Below are 14,411 nucleotides of genomic sequence, written 5' to 3' on the forward strand. Positions count from 1 at the left end.
ATTATTATTATTATTATTATTGTTGTTATTGTCATTGTTATTTTATTATTATTATTATTATTATTATTATTATCATTATTATTATTATTATTATTATTATCAAATTACCATTAATATGAGTAGTAGTAGTAGTAGTAGTAGTAGTAGTAGTAGTAGTAGCAGTAGTAGTAGCAGTAGACATAGTTTTATGTTTTACAGACCGACAGTATCAGCAAGAATTTATTATAATAAAGCCAGGAAATAAAGAGGCATGAAAGAAATGATCTGAAGGAAGACATAGCTGAAGATGACCCAAAAATTAAAAAATGGCCACTTTCTGCCGCTTTGAGGGGGGAGGGGAGGTTGACGCTGACCGACGCTGAGAATAACGCTGAGTCAATGTTTGTAAGGACGGAAGACGGCGGGAAAAGAGCGTCCCTGACAACCACGGCTCCTTCCTGACACTTCAGTTCTGGCTGGAAGTGGAGATTCGGAGACCGACGTCTCACTGAGAAAAATCTGCTTCAATAGGATCCAGATGGAGAGAGAGGTAAAACTAAAGTACTGAAAACCATTATTGATAAGTGGAAAATTTGCAAGAAATTATCAGGAAAGTGGATAAAAATAAACTAAATAATATCGAGAATTTGAAGAATTTTTTTTTTAATCAATGCCAGTAATTACATAGCTTACAAAGCTTGAAATAATTGTAGACAAAATATTAAAAGAAAAAAATTGGGAAGAGAAGTCAGAATTTAACGCAAAGCTGACAAGCAGTGACAAAGCTGTGAGAGACTGCTGAATAAAATAAAATAAAATAAAATAAAATAAAATAAAATAAAATAAAATAAAATAAATCTAAGCAAAACATTATGAATGAAATAAATCTAAGCAAAACATAATGAATAAAATAAATTATATTGGAATAAAATGCCATTAAATCATGTAATTTAGAAATATAATTAAAATAAATTTTAAAAAAATATATAAAAATATAGAAAAAAAACATTCGATATTAACAAAATTCAGAATTGAATCAAACCGTAAATAAAACCCAAAGATTAAAAAACAAAATGTCTCCCACCTTATTACTGCACATTGGATTTGGATTTATTAAGGCTTAGAAATCCACATTGTTTTACAGTACTTTTCTAACAAGCTCTTTCTAAATATCTATATTATAATTACTTGTAATTTTTATTTATCATTATTAATTTCATCGTCATAAAGTATCAACAGATTGTCTTAAACAAAGCAAAATAAAATTCTATTAATTCTACAAATTGAATAAAAACACAACTTTTATTGCTAAAATGAAATTAGGACAGCAGCACAGACACAAAGACAAACACACACACACACACACACGAGCAGCCTCGGTCTGACCCCTCGCCTGGCGTGCACGTACGGGGACGAGACTCAAGCTTTATTATTGTCCGACTAATGAAAACCAGAATTCATCTGACTCCTGTAATACAATACCATTATTTCCTCCCTGAAGTGCAATACTGACCCTGTTACACACACACACACACACACGTACACACACACACACACACACACACACGTTTCTTCCTGACAGTCAGTGGAAGTTGTGATTCCTGACGGATCAGCCAGGGCTTTGTATAAAAAAAAAAAAAAAACAATAAAAAACTCCATGACAAATTACCATGAAATGTGGGAAAATCAACGGGAAATTACCAGAAGGTTTGCAGGAAATGACGGCAAAAAAATTACCTTGAAATGTAAAAAGGAAAAATGAGTTGGGTATAAAATACATTGCAAAAAAAAAAAAAAGTCATAAAGTCTGCAAGGAGAATTTGGAGATTTATGACAAAACTTTCAATTCACTCAATTTGCTGAAATATTTCAAAAAATTCCCTGAAACATTAAGCAAAATTCCTAAAATGATAATCAAATATTTAAATACATTATCATCATCTATTATAAAATTATTTCACTATTTTTTTGAAGAATGGCCCCCCTCCAAATCATTATCATTAACGTCACCATCATCAGCATCATCATCATCATACGTATCACCATTATCACATCATTGTTGCCATCGTTATCATCGCCACCATCATAATCACGATCTTCATCATCAACCCCGTCTCCAGCATCATCATATTTTTGACCATCATCATCGTCACGATGACGTCATCATCATCATCATCATCATCTTCATCCCTTCTCACCCGCATGATGTGTGTGGTCATGTGACCTGCCGCCGGTCCAGACACACAGATCAGACTCACTGCTTCCCACACAAAGACGTTCACTGTGTCACGTCTAGCATGTGACGCGCGCACACACACACACACTCGTCATCGGTTACATTTATCATTTATAATCTTTCATACTCTGTCTTTGCGGGAATTTACCTGATCACTAACATAAGAGCGGTAAAAACACGAGTCACATGGTCAACACTCAGCTCCGCCATCTTGAATTTCACATGGAAAGGGAAATTTCATAAAAATTTTCTGTAAAAAAACATTTTTTTTCTTGATTCTGAATTATTCTAATTGGGAGTTTTGAAAATATATACTTTATAGCAGGAGAGTGTGAACAGGCGTGCATACGCACAACATGCTACGGTAATCAGATTACTTTTACCCATCACAGATCGAAATATCCCGCCGGAAAAGGGTTAAATAATTCGAATATCATTTACGCAGGATTGATTTTGTCCCGAGGCCGCGACATACCTTTTAATGAATAAAAGATGCTGCACCTTAAAAAGTATTTTATTAAAACGTAAGAAAAACGTAAAAAAGAATTGCATTTAAAAAAAAAAAAAACATTATTCAACTTTTCCACCATTAGCGGAACAAATACATGCATTTGGTTTTCAAATCCAGTGGTTTTGAATAAGAGGTATGGATTTGTTCCCGCCTGCCTCGTCTTCCTCCTCCTCCTCCTCGGGTCCCACGGACTGTTTGTCCCCATTCGAGGACAAACCGGCGCATTATTCTCACGAGCGGCGGGAAACCATCATCTGAGCCGACCAAGACTTTAAAAATGATTTTCTTAAAAAACTGCTTTTCCTCTCCCTCGCTCTTTCTTACTTTCACTTTTACTTTCAGAGACCGATTAAAAAAAATGGAAAAAAAACTCTCCCATTCACTCAAATTGGACGTCCAAAACAAGAGCAGAGGAAACAAGATCGGGGTTGCAATACTCGCGAGTCGTGACGTATACAGAATCAGAAAAATTTTATTTGTCCCTGAGGGACAATTGGGGGGGCAGTAGCATTGATATTGTGAACATCAAGAGTAAAAGAAAAAAAAAGAAAAAAAGAGAATTGTATATATATATATATATATATATATATATATGTATATACGTATTTGTATATATGTATACTATATATATATATTATATTATATTTTATATATATATATAATATATATATTTATTTAACCATTCATATATATAAATTATACAAGATTCTGCAAAATTTTTGGTATGCTTGCTCTGCATTCATCATGAGCAGCATTAATTACATTCATTATTCTACCCAAACTACTTATTAGTGTGTGTGTGTGTGTATAAATACATAATATCATAGTCAGTGCATGAGTACCACAGCGCTAGTTTCATTGTTATACACTGTACATATAATGTGTGTGTGTGTGTATGTGTGCGTGTGTGTGTGTTTGTGTGTGTGTGTGTGTGTGTGTGTGTGTGTATGTGTTGTGCGCGCATGTAAAGGTTTCCTCCTCTTCCCCTTTCAGACCGCAGGCATTTTAGCGTTGTCACATCAGGAAAAAAAAAAATAAAAAAATTGAATTGTGAAACAATTTAAAATTTAAAACAATTGTGAAAAAATCTTGGCTAATTGGAAGTACATTTTTAGCAAAAGAGCAAAACATCTAGAAAAAAACAGGGGAGTAATGAAAGCATAATCATTTAAAAAAAAAAAAAGAAAAATTAAATCAAAAAATTCACAAAGTGAATCTTGTTTTTTTTCACTCAGAAATGCACCTGCCAGTCTTTGCACTTGATTCTCCCTCCTAACCGACAAGCAAAATATCCTCTCACCTCCAAATTCAACTGGAAGCTGAAGGCAATAAGTTATCTGACCAAAAAAGGCATTGTAACAAGCCCCGTTACATTGTAATCACATGTGTGCTACCGTGTTGCATTGCCAACTTTTTGCGACGTAAACAAAAAGGATTTTTTTAATCGATCGCAATTGTACAAAACTGTTTATTAAGAGAAGCATGTCGTTTTTCTCCGTCGACGTGCTGTGACGCTATTATGCTTTATTACGTTGTAGTTACACAAATAAGCCTGGCTGGTCTTTGCTTTCCCCCCAAATGTGGAAGCAGGACTGGAAGTTCTAACAAGCCTCGTGTTTCATCATCTCTGAACTTCGTCCTCGTCTTTTTATGAGCTCCTTCTTCTTTTATGGTTCTGGCCTTTATGTTTTTCACGCCCGGAAGAATCTAATCGCATCCCGACCTTTGACCTCGGAGCTTCATCTTCCGCTCCCTGGCATTTTATTGCTTTTTAAAAAATGCTTTTAATTGTCAAAAAGTTAATTTTTCTAGACGTTCATTTCAAAATGAATGAGTTGTCACATTTCACATTCACCCTCTCATTCACACAACTTTTTTTTTTTTTTTTTTACAGGATTAACAACTTGCTAACTTACCAGCTAACATTCATCAAGCTAATTTTTTTAACCGCAATTTTCCAAACATCTTTCCAGATCATCACGGGGTTATTCAGATGTTCGGGTAAAAAATAAAAAATGTCAGCGGAAAAAACTGTCACCGCCACACCGGCCTGTTTTTCAGAACAAAACAAACAGCCGCGTCGCTAATAATCACATCCCATAATTGCTGTCCAATCTTCATTAACAGTGGTCACGTGACCCCCCACCCACGCCGCCGCCGCACACCTGAGCGTGTATTCCGCAGACTCGACGAGCGTCGGAGCGACGCCCGGGTTTACCTTTTGTAATTGTTACAGATCGCGCCGTTAGCGCGGCGCTGTCATGGCTGCTGCTCCGGCAGCCGAGGGTTAATTTGCATAATAAATCTTAATTGAAGCTCGTTAAGGGTTTGATAAGAAGCAAATCAGGTAACAGCATCGCAGAACTCGAGATTAATGCTTCCTGCTTTTTTTAAGCGCCGGCGCGGAGAAGGGATATGTCAGGATCATTTATAAAGCGGGAGGCGTTTCGGGGAGGGGGTTGCGGGGGTTTAACCCTTTTCTCGCCACTTCGAGGAAAATCAACCGATCCGGAGACGGAGCTTTTGTCGGTCGGTAAATTCAGAGCAATGTGAATAAAATTTTAAAATTTCTCTGCTTGGGAAATCTGCTTTTAAAAGTGGGGTGTTTAAAAATAGGGCATGGGAAAAAAAGGGAAAATATCATATCATAAGTTCATGAATTCCCGGAAAATAACAAAATGTTATTTTAAAAATTGGCTAAAATTTAAAGGGGGAATCATTCAGATTGAGGGAAATGGAAAGTAATGACAACTTCCCAAATGATGAGGCAGGAAGTTTGCTAAAAAATGGCATTGAGGGATTACATAAAAATAATCTCACCCTCCAGAAAAAAAGGAAATTACTAGGAAAATATTGAAAACAATATTAGCTATTAATTCCCTGAAAAAACAGGACAACAACAAAAAAAGCATTGAATAGAATAACGTCTTATGATAAGAAATGAACTAAAAATGATATTGAAATAACATGACTGCCCAAAAAGCATTTTCTTAGAGTCGACTGCAACTCGCCAAAAGTAATAGACTATAAATTGTTTTTTTTCTTAAACTAGCGACAAATAATGAAAATATCTACCAGACATCAATTTAAAAAAATTGAAAAAATTAAAAAAATATATATCACAGAAAAATCAGCATAAAAACAATTTTAAATTACTAAAAATACATAAGAAAATATATAAAATACTGAAAAGGATCAGAGGGGAAAAAGGTGAAAAAAATACCAGGGAAAAAAGATAGGAGCGAAGTTTCTGTTGATTGAAATATAATATAAATATAATATATCTATAAAATATCAATGAGAAAATCAGCATAAAATCAATTTTAAAAAATCATCAATTGTTATAAATACATAAATGAATATATAAAATATGGAAAAGGATCAGGGGAAAACAAAGATGAAGAAAATACAAGGAAAAAAAAGACAGAAGCTAGGTTTCTGTCAACTTAAACTTACTGGATTTTAAAAAAATGAATAAAACTACAACTTCCTCTCTTTCCACTTTCTGCCCAATCACAAGTAATAAAAACATGAGCTCACTGCGGCTAGCATGAAGCGCTAATTCAATCCCTCTATTGAATCCACACGAACTGGGTATCTCTGCCTCTTGTCATATTAATGAGCGAAGAAAATAAAAAATAAAGCAGGAATAAAAGGACAATCTAAAAAAAAAAAACAAAGGAGAAGGAAAAGATGGAGGAAAAGGAGGGAAGGAGGAATAATGTCGACCTTCCTTCCTCATCCTAACTGTGTCATTTTGGGCAGGAAAGTAGCGCAGGTCTCAGAGGGGAGGCCAGGTGAGCGGGCCGCCGGCTGCCACCACCTACTTCTCCTTCTCCTTCTTCTTCTTATTCTCCTTTTGTCTGCAGGAGGAGGCAAATGGCGACACACGCCTAGTTTTTGTCTGTTTTTTTTTTTTCCCTCGCCTCGGGGCGTCATTCTGGTGGGAGCGCGACGCCGTCTGCACACCTGTCACCTGACTGACACTGCCATTTTTTTAATGTTTTTTTTTTGTGCTGATGAGGAGGAAGTTATTAGAGGGGAAACCTCAGCAGGACGATTCAGGGATAGAAATTGCAAGCCGGCAGGAAATTTAAAAAAAAAGTATATATATATACATATAAACTTGGCCTTGGCTCGCAAGAGTGCTGTGCGATGAAGGGAAGCCGAAATAAAAATTATAACATGATAGTAATGTAATAATAGAACTACGGAAACAGAACTTCCTGCTTGCTCATTATAGTTTGAAATGACAGAAAAATTGACTGATTTCATATTTTGTTTGGCTTTTAAAGCTTTTGATAAATGTATAAGGGCAAAAATATATGCTATATATATATATATATATATATTTATGTAATAAAAATATATAAAAGGCAAATAAAAGAAGCAAGATAGGAAAATGTGTTTTTCATAACCGATTTATACAATGAAAAACAGTCAGTTTGGACAGGAAATGTAAATATCTGGTTTAAATCGATGTGACCAATCAGGATGAAGGACGGAGGAGGGGGAGGAGTCAGGAGCACCGGCGCGGACGATACTTTAACCACAAATGTGATCGATCTGAAGAAAATGGTATGAATAAAAAAATCATTTAAAAGAGAAAATGAGCGCCGGTGATCCGGTACTGAAGCTGGAATCCCACTTTCCCCTCCGGGCCCCTTAGCAGTCGGCGGCCATTTTCCCGGCGGGGCCCCTCGGTGACACGGGCCGCACTTCCTGTTTCCCAGCTGAAGTGGATAAACAACAGCCATCGGAGGGGCGGATCTTGTTAACGGCAAATTTGGAGCAAACGCTCTCAGGGACAGGGAAAAACAGGAGAGAGAAGAAAAAACTAAAAAAAGAAAAAAAAGGAAGAAAGAGGGACAACACATATGGTTCCCTTCACTCAAAAATGCGCGCGTGTGTGTGTGTTTGTGTGTGTGTGTGTCTGAATTTTAAGGAAAATGAATAAACAATTACATTTTTCTTCTTAAAAGCTGACCTGACAAATCTTTATTAAAAAAAGAAGAAAATATATATTAATCAGTATTGAATGAGCGGGAGATGAGAAAGGAATTATTTCAAAAATGTAAAAAATTGCGGGGAAAAGGATGATACAAATGAATGAGTGACAAGAAAGAGAAAAATTTGTTTAAAAAAAATTACGTATGAAGTAGAAGGAGAAGAAATGACTGACAAAAATAGCTGAAAAATTACACGACTATTCACCAGGACAAAAACAACACAAAAAAATCAAAAATAGTGAAAAAAAATTGCAAACTTAATATAAAATTTGCAACAAAAAAAATAAAATAAAAAATGACCAAAACATTTTTTTCCTCAAAGTAAAGATGCAGTCACTCCATAAACACCCCTAAATCTAATCTTCCTCCTCCTCTTCCTCCATCAGACAGCGAAAAAACAACAAAGCAGCTACAAACACAGCCAAATAAAAAACAATAAAACAATAAACTAACATCCTGAAAAAACATCCCTTCCGTACAAATCAACTCTCAATTATTTTTAAGATTTAAAAACTTGGAAATACATTGTACAAAATAGAAAAACAAAGTTGAAAAATAAGCAAGATATTTACTGAAAATAAAAAAGGTTAAAAAATTTTAAAATTCTAAGCGCAAAAAACAGGAAAAGTAAATCAAAATGTTAAAAAAAAAAATCAAATAGGGAATCTGGTTCCATTCTCTCATTAATGCATTGCATCTCTATACGAAATCAAGAAGAAACCGTTGACGACAAATTAGCAGAAAAAATAAAATAAATAAAAAAAGTAATAAAATAAAATGTGATAAAATTAAATAAAATTCAAAATAAATTAAAAACCAGTAAATCAAATGAATGAAACAATATAAAATGACATCAAATACAATTTAAAAAAATAATTAGAAAAAAAAGATTTATGATAAATTAGCAGAAAAAATTAATATAAAAAATGAAATAAAATAAAATATAATAAAATGAAGAAAAATTTAAACAAAAAAAAACACTAAATCAAATCAATGAAACAGAAAAAAATGACATCAAATAAAATTGAAAAAACAAATTAATTTGAAAAAAAAAAAAAATTCTCCAGCTTTTTCAAAAATAATAATAAAACAAATGCATCTCTCTAACCAGGCATCACCGGTTTCTCCTCGCAGTGTCACATACTGAGCAGACCCCCCGGCAGGGGTTCTGCAGTTGAAACCCTCTGCAACAATACAAAACAAGGCAAAAAAAACAAAGAAAAAAAAAAACCCTTCTGCGCCACCTCCGCCTCGTCCCCTCTTTCCACACGTCATTAAACACATTATTATAACATGAGCGTCAGCGCGCCTGCGCCGGGCGCGCGCATGCATGCATACCGGCGGGTGGGGTGGGGTTGTGAAAGGGGGGGGGGGGGGGTGCACATGCACGTGCACACTGTCTCCTCGCGCTGCCAGGTAATCAATTTGTCGTCACTCTCTGTAACCCCAGTAAAGTCATCAGGCGAAATGAGTTACAGCTGCGGAGAGAGATCTCGGAGAACGCTGGGAGGGGAGGACGAGGAGGAGGAGAAGGAGGAGGAGAACGCGAGAAAAATGACAACACCGGGGGCCCGGGAATATTCCGCCGCGCATCCCCGGGTCCGGGAGATGAAATATTAATGCACAATTTGTTTATCTGCGGGCCTGCATCGGCCTCCACCCCGTCCTCCCTCCTCTTCCTCCCCGCCGCCTCCCTTCCCCGAGCCGGGCTGTTAATTTTCTACCGGCGCAGACAACGGATCAGTCAGTCATGAACTCTTCGCAGCCATTACCGGGAGACGTTTTGATGAAGTGTTCCTAATGTAGTGGATGGAAAGAATGAAAACACTCTGCCTGCCAACTTTTGATTGACCATTAAGCCACTGATGAATGTGCCTGTCAGAGAGGAGACAATTACCTCAACAATGAAGAAAGTCTTCTGGAGGAAACAGAAGAAGAAGAAGGGAAAAAAAAAAGGAAGGAGGGGGAGAAGAGGAGGAGGAGGAGGAGGAGGAGGAGGGGGGGTTGGTGTAAAGGGATCACTTAGCCGTCTCCTCCTTGCCGGCTGAAAAATAGAAATTACATTTCAAAAAAAAAAAAGAAAAAAGTTCACGGGTAGATAAGCGATCGCAACAGAGAGAGGAGGGTGCGGAGGGGTGCGATTTTTTTTTTTTTTTTAATAAAATAAAGAGCAAAGAGAGGAAGACAAGGGTATATATTATTTGCCGTCATTTTTTTTGCTTCTATTTAAAAAAAAAAAAAAAAAAACCTTGGCAGTAACAACTGGCCAAAAAAAAAAAAAGAAGAATGAGTGTTTTGTTAAAAAATAAAAGTATAACAAGGGGAGAGTGACAAGGGTATATTTCATTTACCATTTTTTTCAATTAAAAAAATCTTTGGTATGTTACAAAAGACAATTTTTTATAATAATATCAAGACAAAAGAGTGGACGAGAAGGGTGTATTATATTAACTGCAATTTTTTTTCTATTTAAAAAAAATCTTTAGTATGTAACACCAGACAAAGGAAAACATCTTTTAGGAATTACTTTTTTAATAAAATCAAGAGCAAGGGGTGGAAGATATGGGTATATTTTATTTGCTGTAATTTTTTTATTTGAGAAAATCTTAGTAAAACCATACAATTTTTTAAGATTTTTTTAAATTAAATCAAGAACAAAGAGGGGAAGACAAGCGTATAGTTTATTTGTCTTTTTTTGGGGAAAAAAAATCTTCAGTACATCACACCAGAAAAAAAAAATGTATATATATATTTTAAGAATTACTTTTTTAATAAAATCGAGAGCAAGGCGTGGAAGATATGGGTGTATTTTATTTGCCATAATTTTTTATTTATAAATCTTAAATATGTAACACCATACAATTTTTTTAAGCACAAGTTTTTTTTTTAAATAAAATCAAGAACAAGAGGAGGAAGACAGGGGTATAGTTTGTTTTTATTTCAATAAAACTCTTATTTTATTAAAAATCAAGAGATAAGGGTATATTGGTTTGGTGTCAAATATTACAGTATTTTTGGGCAGATAATATCAGACAAAAAAAAAAACTTTTCTTTAAAATTAATTATTTTTTGAAATAACCCCAAGACAGGGGAAGAAGAGGAGAGAATGTTTTTTTCAGTTGAACAAATTTTTTTTCTATTCTAAAAAAAATCTTCTCAGATAGATAAAGTGTGGAGGGGCTTTGGTTTTTATTTTATTTTTCCTTCTCTTATAAAGAGCAAAGGAGGAAGACAAGGGGATACTTAATTTGGTTTATAAACAAATAAAGATTTTTTTCGAAAGAAAATCGAGAGCAGGGAATATAAGGGAATGTTTTATTTGGTTATTTGGGGCTTTTTTTTTTTTTTAATTAAAAAAAAAAGTTCTCCGGCTGGTTAGTGATCACACCAGAGGGAGGGGGCTGATTTTATTTTTAATAAAGAGCAAGGGGTAGATGAGGAGAGTGTAATTTATTTGTTGTAAAATATTTTTCAAGTTACAAAAGAAATCTATGTAACAACAGTTGAAAAAAAAAACCATGCAAAAATAAAATTTAAAGGATTTTTTTTTAATCAAAGAAAGAGCATTGGAGGAAGACGTGGGCATGCTCCATTTGGTTTAAAAAAAATTCTGATTAAAAAAAGTCTCAGGTTTCTAGGTAGATCACAACAGGCAGGGCGCTGATTTTTATATATATAAAATAAAGAGCAAGGGAGAAGGATAAGGGTATATATTATTTGGTCAAAAATGTTTTTTTAAAATAAAAAAAAAATAAAAAGTTTTAAGGTAGATAACACACCACACAAAAATAAAATTAAAAAGTGACTTTTTTTCCCCCCTCCAGTGTAAGGGGCTCACTTGGGCATCCTTGTGGTATAATAAACTAATAAAACAATGATTAATAAAAAAAACAACAAATAAAAAAAAGAAAAAGAAAAGGAAGGGTGTTAAAATTATTTCACATTATTATTTTAAAAAAGTAAAGAGCAGGTAACATAGAACAACAGGGAAGGAAAAACTTAAATTAAATTAAATTAAATTAAAGTCGATTACATTAAATTAAATTAGATTTAATTAAATTAGGAGGCGTATAGGAGGCGTCTGATCAATAAAAAAAATTAAAATGATGAAAAATGAAAAATGAAAAATAAATAATAAATAAATCCCACAGATAGATCCAGGGAAGGACTTAAAAAAAAAAATCTAAAATTGTAAGAAAAAGATGTGGGGGGGGGGGGGGTTCAGCGACGGGACAGGGGTGTGGATTTTTAGGTTTAAGCAGAAAAAAAAAAAAAAGAAATAAAAAAGTTCACACGGTAGATAACAGATAAAAGAAGAGGAGATTTTAATTCGGGGCTGAGCGGCACGGAGGGCAGGAGGAGGATGAGGAGGAAGGAGTTTAGGAAAGACAGAGAGAGAGAAAAAAAGAGAGAGACGCTGTTATTGGCAGGGAACAATCGCCATCTGGTTGCTACATCGGCAGCCATAATAAAGACTGATAACTCGTGAGTGATTACATCCCAGAATGAGAGAACGCCCTTGATCAATCTCCTAATCCAGACCATAATGAGCCAGCTTTCTCTTCTTCCTCCCCTTGTTTTTCAAGCGGGAGGAAGAGGAGAAGAAGAAGTAGGAGGAGGAGGAGGAGGCCGGGTGTCATAATTCATCCGGGAATAAGACAGAGAATAAGGTCAGATTTCTCCTGACCTTTCCGGAAGATGGTATAAAAAAAAAAAAGGACGCACACGCACACGCACGCGTGTCAGTGAAACCTCTCGCTAATCCCAAAGTCTCTCATTCTCTCTCTCTGCTCCTCTTCTTTTCGCATCACACGTAGGAATAAGAGGAAGAGGAGGAGGAGGAGGGGGGTGAAATCTCGCGGGATTACGTCGCCGTGACACACGTGGGTTCACGCGCGCGTGCACGCCACCCCAGCCCGCACCCACTCCCTCTCTCCTCTTCTAACACGCACACTTTCAGAGTTTACGATTTGAACTTGTGAACCTGCGACAATGGACTGTGTGTGTGAGTGTGTGTGTGTGTGTGTGTGTGTGTGTGTGTGTGTGTGTGTGTGTGTGTAACCCCCCCCCCCCCCCCCTCATTTGTCCATATGATGATGTAGAGTTCACGCAGAGTTCACGTGCTCCGGGATCCCGCAGCCTCCGCCGGCGCGCGAGGCTCCGACAAACTTTTCTTTTTTTTTCTTTCTCTCTCTACGAATAAACCAATCAATAATCCCATACACACACACACACACACACACACACACACACACACACACGACTATTAATCTCACTTCTAATCCGGCGAATAGTCAAGTAGTCAAGCGCACAATTTTCTAACTCAGAAACGTGTGTGTGTGTGTGTGTGTGTGTGTGTGTGTGTATGTGTGTGTGTGTGTGTGTGTTTGTATATGTATGTGTGTGTGTGTGTGTGTGTGTGCGAGGCGGAGGGGTGGATTATAATCCCGGGGGTGTAAAAAGCGCATCAACGGCTGAGATGTATGTGTGTGTGTGTGTGTGTGTGTGTGTGTGTGTGTGTGTGTGTGTGTGTATGTGTAAACCGATGATGGGGGTTGAGGGGTACACGGGTACCCCCCCACACCTTACACACAAACACCACCGTACCACAAAAGTTTACAGCGTTGAGCTCCGACACACACACACACACACACACACACACACACACACACACACACACACACACACACACACACACACACACGATGATCGGAATAGAACAAGATAAATGGACTTACCCGCAGCCCGTTTAGGCGCCTGCTGCTTCCGCCGAGGCATTCTCACTCTTTTTATAGATAGAAATATATAGATGCAGTCTTTGAAAGTATATATATATAGATATAAATATGTGTCAATATTTATATTTATATATAAATATTTATAAAGGGAGTCGCGGTTCACAACAGAGTCCAGGTGAAATGTGAATGCGGGGCTCCGGTAGTCCAAGCAGAGATAGAGAGAGATAGAGAGAGAGAGAGAGAGAGAGAGAGAGAGAGTAGTTGGTCTCTCTCTCTCTCTCTGTCGCCACACACACACACACACACACACACACACACACACACACACACACACACGCACACAAAAGATAATAATAATAAAGATCCGGGTTTCCTCTCGGGCGAATCGGAGAGGCGTCTGTTTAAATCGACCTTCCTCCTCTTCTTCTTCTTCTCCTTCTTTTCCTCCTCCTCCTCTTCCTCCTCCTCTCTCCTCCTCCTCCTCCTCCTCCTGCGGGGGTCGGATCGTCTCCTCCTTTCACCATCCGTTTTTGTCCATCGAGCGGGCGCGTTCACGCTGATCGACGCCTGTCACTCATCGCGGGTACGCGCACGGCGGGAAAGAAAAAAAAAAAAAAAAAAAAAACAGAGGGAAGCGGCGGCGGAGGCGCGCATGAAAAAGAGGAGGAAGAGGAGGGAGGAAACGCGGTAATGGTTACGGTGTGTGTGTGTGTGTGTGAGAGAGAGAGAGAGAGATAAGGAGGGGGGAGGAAGAGGAGGAAGAGGACGGAGGGCGGGAGGCGATGCCGGCAGACATCGATCCGCAGAACAAACTGAACATTAAAAACTCCTCCCTCCTCCCGAGGAGACATTTGTTACAGCAGATAACCGGGAGTTTATTAAAGGCGCAGAGGCCGAGGAGGCTGAGCTGCTCCCTCCTCTTCCTCCTCCTCTTCCTC

At 37.0% G+C, this 14,411-nt stretch overlaps 1 protein-coding gene across 1 annotated transcript in view; it reads right to left on the minus strand.

The window, feature by feature from the left end:
• Positions 1-14,102, minus strand: part of tshz2 (teashirt zinc finger homeobox 2) — a 52,718-nt gene extending 38,616 nt beyond the window's left edge. Inside the window, exon 1 of the mRNA XM_086159676.1 lies at positions 13,474-14,102. Coding sequence (XP_086015802.1) covers positions 13,474-13,513 — 40 coding nt within the window. The 5' untranslated portion in view covers positions 13,514-14,102. The remainder of the gene's footprint in view (positions 1-13,473) is intronic.
• Between the last annotated feature and the right edge of the window lie 309 nt (positions 14,103-14,411).

The sequence above is a fragment of the Fistularia commersonii genome, chromosome 14 (assembly GCF_037954325.1).
Source record: "Fistularia commersonii isolate RoL2024-O1a breed Wild chromosome 14, RoL_Fcom_v1.0, whole genome shotgun sequence".
In the NCBI taxonomy this organism is placed as follows: domain Eukaryota; kingdom Metazoa; phylum Chordata; class Actinopteri; order Syngnathiformes; family Fistulariidae; genus Fistularia; species Fistularia commersonii.